This window comes from Crocodylus porosus, unplaced genomic scaffold (assembly GCF_001723895.1).
Source record: "Crocodylus porosus isolate Cpor-Errol unplaced genomic scaffold, CroPor_comp1, whole genome shotgun sequence".
NCBI classification, from domain to species: domain Eukaryota; kingdom Metazoa; phylum Chordata; order Crocodylia; family Crocodylidae; genus Crocodylus; species Crocodylus porosus.
The window spans coordinates 103,732,824-103,740,530 of NW_017728931.1; the positions used below are offsets into that span (position 1 = coordinate 103,732,824).

Genomic DNA, 7,707 nt, shown 5'->3' on the forward strand with positions numbered 1-7,707 from the left:
ATGATCTCCCGAGGTCCCTTCCAGCCCTAATGTCTATAAAATCTATGAAATCCTCCTCCCATTATAGCGTACTGTGATCTCTATGCAAATATACCATACTTACCAGTATTTTCAAGGAAAGGTCTTCTTTTGTTTCAGTCCACCTTTCAACAACAAGGTGTGTATCTTATTTGGGGACACGTCAGATGCAAGAAAATACATTATTTCTCTCAAGGTCTGTCCTTTTCAAGTAAAAGCTATAACTGATGATTCCTCTTACAGTTCAACTGCAGGAAGGTACGTAACAACCAAGGGTGTGGGGTCAGTGACGGTTTTCTGTCCATATTGTAGTAGGTGGCTGCAGAGTATTTACACCTGGTATTTTGAGTGCTCTCTAGTCATTGCTCTCCTACAAGATGTTTGTTTAATGCCAAGCATTCTTAAATAGAAGCTTTGAGAGACAAAATAAAACATGGTAGAAAATTTGCCACACATCTCATGTTCTTTTTTCTCTTATGAAAATTCTGCAAGAATAGAGATGATTTCCTTACAGAGAATTGAACCAGAAATTCTACCAACACTCATACTTATAACTATATATAACTGTATGTAGTCTTAGACCTTGTCCAAAATAAAGATAAGCTGCACATGGGCTGGAAGTTTAGACAGTCTGGGGCTTTCCCAGAGGTCCACTGTTTACTCTGCACAGAGATATAGGACTAAGTCCTTCTTCCCTTTACATGTCCAAATGGAACATAGGCAGCTGCATAGCTGGCACTTAAACACAATGTGGCATTGTTTCTCACCCAATGGTGAATGAAAATTGGCCTGCTGACATAGCTGCTGGAAGTAAGGTGGTAAAAACCCTCCAATGTTTTGATACAATAATCTGGTTTTCAGGACACTTGTGTAGGAGATAGGAGATCTAAACTGGCAGTTGGAGAGGTATTGAATGAACCTGTACCTCCTGCTTCCCAGCAAAGTGCTCCAATGGCCAGACCATAGACATAACATTGGCTAGACCCCACTCCGGCCTTCCTTTCAGAAGTGGCCCACTGCACATTGGATAATAAACACTGGGAAAGTTTTTGGCCCACTGGAAGCATGGACCCCCTCCCTTCCAAGCCAGCCTCCATCTCAACAAGCCGTATTTTCTTTGGCTTATTCTTTTTTCCTGGCCCCTTTCTAAGCCTTTACCCAGCTTTTAATGCAAATCTGGGCAAACCTATTCACCAAACAGCTTCTTGGCTAGAGTGCAGCAGTACTAACATGTTCAGTAGCCATGTACATACTTACTTGGATGTGAATTAAGTGCCAAAATTTATAGTTACATAGCTGCATATGTGCCATTTAGGAATGTAAAGGAAAATAGCATTTAGCCCATAACCACCAGCTCCAGAAAATTCAGAGTTACAACTGAAACTCCTATTAAATCTATCTGGCTTGCTTGAATATTACAGCTGTTGGTTTCTCATATCAACATCTCAAAATAATAGATGAACTTTCATACTAGCTGACCTATATTACCAATGTGGAGTCCGGCAATATTGATAATTTATTGAATTCAGTTTCCTGAATTATTTACTTCAAGATCAGTTGTTCTGTCTGTCTGTCTCTCTATCAATCTATCTGTCTTTGGGTTTTATGCCACTGTCTGTTTTCATAGTTACAGGAATAGTTTCACCTTTTGACTTTTTTTTGCCCCTTCTGATATACTTCCTTAAGTCAAATTATGTAATTCTACCGCTGCTTCTGCTGTGTCCTGTCACAATGTTCAGTTTTCAGTCCAAAAATGGGCACATACTATTACTTGATCTGTAGCCATAGCAAGGTCCTTGTTGGTGCATGGTTCCCCCATATGTGGGCAGACCATGAGCTATTTTATTGTTTGAAAGTTTCCTCCACATTCACACATAGTATTCACATCATCAGAGCACCCCAGTTATATGTTCATTTTAGTCTTACTGACCCCTGTTTGGAAGTAGTTCAAGCTTCTCCATGTTGACCAAACAAGGTCTGTGCCTGCAGGGAGATGTTTGGCAGCTTTGATACTCATTCTGACTCCCTCCTGAGGTATCTCTAGGCATGATTGCCACATTTTTCATGTGGCTATCAACGTTTCATCCAGTGGCTGCATTGTAGAGAGGAAACGTTTTTGCAATTTTAGTCTACCAGGAGTCTCAGTGTGGCCATGTAGTGGGTATATCTTATCTTTGGTCTTCCGGGTATGTTCTGTTTTGCTTGCTACTGTTCTCCTGATGTTTGGTGGGGCAATTCAGATGAGTAAGTGGAGACTGTTGACATTCACTGATTTAAGGCATTTAAGTAATGTACTTACAGCTTTTGTTCAGCACATTATCTAGCTTCTTTCCATGTGCTGATCTTTCCCAAACTGGGCATGCGTATTCAGCTCCCAAATAACAAAGTACAAGCACAGTACGTCATAACATTGTTGGATTGCCCCCTAGACAGAGTTGATAAGCATCTTTAATATGTTACTCTGGGAACTAACTTTGTACTTTTTCTTTTCTATTTGTGCTTTATATGAAAGTGTGCAGTCTAGTGTCACTCCCAGGTAGATAGGATTCAGGCATTGGGCAAGAGCTATTCCATTCCAGGTTTGGATGGGTTGCTTACAGGTACGTCATTTCTGATAGTGGAAAAAACTAACCCATGTTTTATTTGTATTGGCACATAGTTGCTTTTTGATTTAATAGTCTGACAACCAATTGAGTGCTGATGCCAACATGGCCTCGACCTAGGCAAAGTTCCTAGCTTGGGCAGCAATACACAGATTGTCTGCATAAATAAAACCTCTCATGCCTGAGTAAATTGGTTGATCATGAGTGTAAAAGTTAAATAACATAAGTGCAAGTACCACTGCCTTGAGGTAGGTCATTACTTTTTTTTTGTTTTTACCATCAGCTCTATTTATATAATTCAACATAGAATCATCAATTTTCTATCAAGGATCATATTATTTGTAGTAGTTGGTAATCTTTCACCAGATCACACCTTTTTGCAAGGAGCCTCTGGAGGTTTACAGTGTTATGAGCTGCTGAGAGGTCTATGGACATGGCACCAGTGACCATTTCTTTTTTCAAAACCATCTGCAGTGTGCTGTGTGATGTCTAATATTTGACCAGTGCATAATTTCCTTGGGCAGAAGCCAGCTTGATCAGAGGTTGGGTGTTCTTTGAAAACTGATGACAAATAGTTTAAAAATAAAGCATTCAAAGAGTTTGAAAAGATGACAATAGGTCTGAAGTTCTTTGGGTCTGAGGGATATTTTTCTGTGTCTTGGAGAACTACAATATGCACTTGCCAACGTGTGTTAGGTATTTTGGATGTGATTACACATACATTGTACAATTGGGTTAGCCAGGTCCTTGTAATTGGTCTGAAATGTTTTATTTGTTCTGTGCTTTGCCATCTTTGTCCCAGACAAATTATCCTACAGGTAATTTCCTGCGGCCTAATATGGGGGCATGTGTAAATGGTGACACTTTACTGTGAAGCTAATTAGTCAGCTCCACAGTAAAGCGCATGTGTAGATGTGCCCAGTATGTTGGAAATAAGACCTCAGAGCAGATCTGTTAGAATTGGCTCTTAAGTATTGGTAAATGGCTGGCCATCTGAAGCAACTGTCTTTTTTGTGCCTGTGTATGTGCAGCCAAACCTTGTTTGAATTAACCCCTTGTTAATTTAGTTTAGATCCCTAAAGAATCTCCTTTTCCATAGTCAGACAAATCAAAGCATGTAATAACCATAAATTATTACAGGGCAATTCCAAATCTGTCACACCTCTCATTATAATACCTTCATGCTTTGTATGGAATATTAAGAGCAACAGTGAAGTCCTTGGTGAAGTTCCTGGAGTCATAGAATTCTTTTTCAGGGTAACAATTCTACAAAAACAACGTCTTTACTCAAGGAGTCAGAACTCTTGTGGTAGAGGTGATATCTTTTATTATACCAACTAGATAGTTGCAAAAAAAAATTACTTGCAAGCTTCAGGTTCACACACCCTTCCTCAGGCAAAGGAGAGTGCAGAGATTCTAAAATTGCTCCCAGACAGAAACGAAACTTCATTTTGCAAGAACTGGAGGGTGGTATAAGTTCTCCTGGGTGGGAAAGTTTATTTAATTCTGCTTCTTTTCTTGTTAAGTTGTTTCATCTTGCACAGGAGAACTGGTGGATGGAATGGTTCTCCTGGGTAGAGAAGTTCAGTTTTGGAGAAACTGCTTTGTGAGTATGCAAATTCAGCTCAAACAAAGGGCTAGAGCAGGGAGTTTGTTTTGAAGTCTCAGGGTGTTGGATTTTGCTTCTTTCTTGTAAAATTGTCAAGTTTTCATTTCCAAATGGCTAATTCCAATATCTTCCACGTTTCAGGAATATAGATTGTAGCTGTGTTGGTCTAAAGGCAAAAGCAGTCTGAACTCTTGTGGTAGAAGCAATATCTTTTACTATTTTTTGGTAGTTAAAAATTGTGATATCTAGAATTGGGGATGTAGGTCATATACATTGGTTGCTAAGGTGCAAATGAAGGCTGAGAATTGCAAATTTTCTGGCAGCCCATGACATTCTGTATTTCCCCTTTTTACATGTAAAAGTTAGAAATATTAGCTTGCAATTAAATATTTACCAATTGTGTTTTTATTTTTAGGAACTTTGGATCAAAATAATTGGTGGAAGAAATATCCAGCATGCAATGATGGTAAACAGTCTCCTATTAATATCGATGAAGACCTTACTCAAGTAAATGTAAATCTGAAGAAACTTCAATTCCATGGCTGGGAAAAGGAATCTTTGGGAGATACTTACATTCACAATACTGGCAAAACCGGTAACATGTCAAAATTCATGTTTCAGTTTAATAGAGGGTCAAGAAAATGAAATATCACCGATGGGTTGCTGAGGTTTTTCAGTAATGTTTATTTTATTTTTTTTCAGTTTTGCATTTCTGGCTTTTAGCAATTAGACAAAATCCAGGTGGTGATAGCAGCCAAGTGTAATGGAAAAGCCACAAAAATAAAGAATATAAATGAAAATTATGGGCATAGAGAGATATAGCCAGAGCAATCATAACATTAGTGTCATCCCATAATAAGTACTTATATACTTAAATAATAATTTAGCAGTTGCCACAAAATAATAATTATTACTAATAATATCTGTCTGCAGGATGCAATTAACATACAAAAATGACTTTTCAGAGTTATCTTGAATAATTTATCCACTCACCAGTAAGTAGATCATGGGACCAGCTGTGTATAGAACTGTCACCTCGGTTTGCTATTGGAATCTGGTATGGTAATGACCAAAAGTTGTTTCTATCTTGCTGAGGAGCAAGAGTGTGTCTTGGGGGTAGAGGGCAAAAGAGTATTGCTGTTCTAATGCTGTTCCAGATATAGAACATGGACAAAAAATCTCTTTACAACAGTCTCCAATGAGGGAACCTCTTCTATTTTCTTTGGAATACTATTCCACAACATTATAGGCCCTCACTCTTAGGAAATTATTTCTGTTGTCTAGCCTAAATGTTCTTTTCCTTAGTGTCATTTCATTATTCCTAGGTTCTGTTCTTGGCTCTGCAGTATGTTTTCTTAATGTTTACCTTTTAGTCCCTAATTCTTGTATGTTTGCTTGTATGTTTGCTTGCACATGTCCATTGACCATACTTTTTTGTCTCTTTAGTGGAAATTAATCTGACAAATGATTATTATGTCAGTGGAGGTGGCTTAGATACAGTATTTAAAGCAAGCAAGATCACTTTTCATTGGGGAAAATGCAATAGATCATCAAATGGATCTGAACATAGTTTAGAAGGACAAAAGTTTCCTCTCGAGGTAACAACTATAATAAATTCTGATACTGTATATTCCTGTAAGTAATAAAATTACTTGTTTAAGATGTTACTTTATAGTATGATTATGGTACATGGTATGAAAATGATCCATGTTCCAATTTAACAGATTTTTTAATATATTTTTTAAAAATGACTTAGGACTTGATTTAAAGGACCTAGGATTTCTCATTCATTTCAGTAGCCTCTGAATTAAGTCTCCACTATACAATTTGATTTAGTTTGCTGTTTTAAAATTAAAATATGAATTTTCAAAATTCAGAGTTGTTCAGGAGACATGGACACAACATTTGGTATCAAATCATAGTCTAGCCCTACAATCTAACATGGGCCAAACTCCCACTAGTGGTAAAACTCCTGAAAGTTATGGTAGATTCATGGGGGGCTTATTTTATAAAGTATACAAAAAATACAAGCACTGGACAGGGGCCATTGGTGAGGAGCTTTCTCTCTTCTGTTCCCATGGGAAGCTATTATTTAGGAGTACTCTCAGCAGTGTAGTCCAACCAGTCTTCCTAGCTGCAAGACCAGTTTAGAATTTCTACTCAGACTTCCACCCTCTGTCATCTATCCCACCAAGATGTCTGACAGCAGAGTCTCCTCTGATAACCTGTGAAAGAAGAAGGGGAGTGACAAACTCTGCCCTGAGGTAGAAGGTTTCCCTTCTCTGATATTTGAGGATGCAGAGCCTGGCTAAGCTATGAAACTCCAGCTGTGGAATAGCTAGGACACCTCTGCTTGTAGTCTGGGGAAAACAGAAGTTGTGAAATCCTGCCCTGATGAAGACAAGGGAAGTTTTTTTCGGGCCAGGCCAGACAGGACCAAGACCAGGCTACAGAAAGAGCTTACAGATATACAACAGGTTCATTTATTAGAATTATAGTTTGTTACTGTTGTAAGACTTTTTTTCAAAGTAAAAATCTCTGAAATAAATGTTATTGTTTATATTCTCTCAAATACATTTTTCTTCTGTATCTTATATATTTGTATGTATAATTATATTTACAGATGCAAATCTACTGCTACAATGGAGATGAATTTACAAATTTTGAGGAAGCAGTTAAAAGAAGTGGGAAGTTAAGAGCTTTATCAATTTTGTTTGAGGTAAACATTTTTATACCTATGACACTAACTTTGCTTTGAGTTATAGCAAATATCCAAAATCAAGCTAACTAGTTCTTTTGCATGATAAATTGCATTAAAATATGTTTATTGGGGGTGAACTAATAGAGATTTTTTGGGCCAATACCAATGGCTCACTTTTAACAACTCATATCAGCCAATACCTATCCAATTGCTGATATGAGGCCTGGTGACATGGAGAGCAGTGTTGGGCTGATAAATCTGTTGTGGGGGAAGGGATGGGGGGAGGGAAGGTGCCCATGGTGAGGGAGGGAGTGGGGCTGGGGCAATGGCAGGCACTGAACAACTGGGGTGGGGCAGGGCACAGGACAGAGCCATGAGTAGCTTGTCCAGGGACCCCAGGGGGGCACCCTGGTAGACCCTGGGAGAGGCAGGGGTGCCCTTGGATCTGTGCATGGGTGAAGGCAAGCTGCCACTGAGGGCTGGAGCTGGGTGTGGTGCCAGGCTCTTCCCAGCAGGGATCTAGGCCAGAGCTGTGCTTGGGACAGGTGGCAGCAGTCCTGGGAGAGGGGTTACAGGGGGGGAGGGGGCTGCAGCCACCCCAAAATCCACCGTAGCCCTGCTCCCAAAACCAGCACTTCCCACCCAATGTGCAGCCCTGGCCCAGCCCCACCCACGATGGGAAGAGCCAGGCACCACCCCCAGACCTCAGTGGCAGCTTGCCTTCACATGTGCGCAGATCCAAGGGCAGCCCCGCCTCTCCCAGGGTGCCCCCCTGG

The 7,707-nt window shown here is 39.7% G+C and overlaps 1 protein-coding gene across 1 annotated transcript in view; it reads left to right on the forward strand.

Annotated features, from left to right (window-relative positions):
* The window catches only part of PTPRZ1 (protein tyrosine phosphatase, receptor type Z1), a 165,868-nt gene that overhangs the window by 71,342 nt on the left and 86,819 nt on the right, over window positions 1–7,707 (forward strand). Inside the window, exons 3-5 of the mRNA XM_019543956.1 lie at window positions 4,646–4,825; window positions 5,677–5,828; window positions 6,854–6,949. Of these exons, the coding sequence (XP_019399501.1) occupies window positions 4,646–4,825; window positions 5,677–5,828; window positions 6,854–6,949 (428 nt within the window). The remainder of the gene's footprint in view (window positions 1–4,645; window positions 4,826–5,676; window positions 5,829–6,853; window positions 6,950–7,707) is intronic.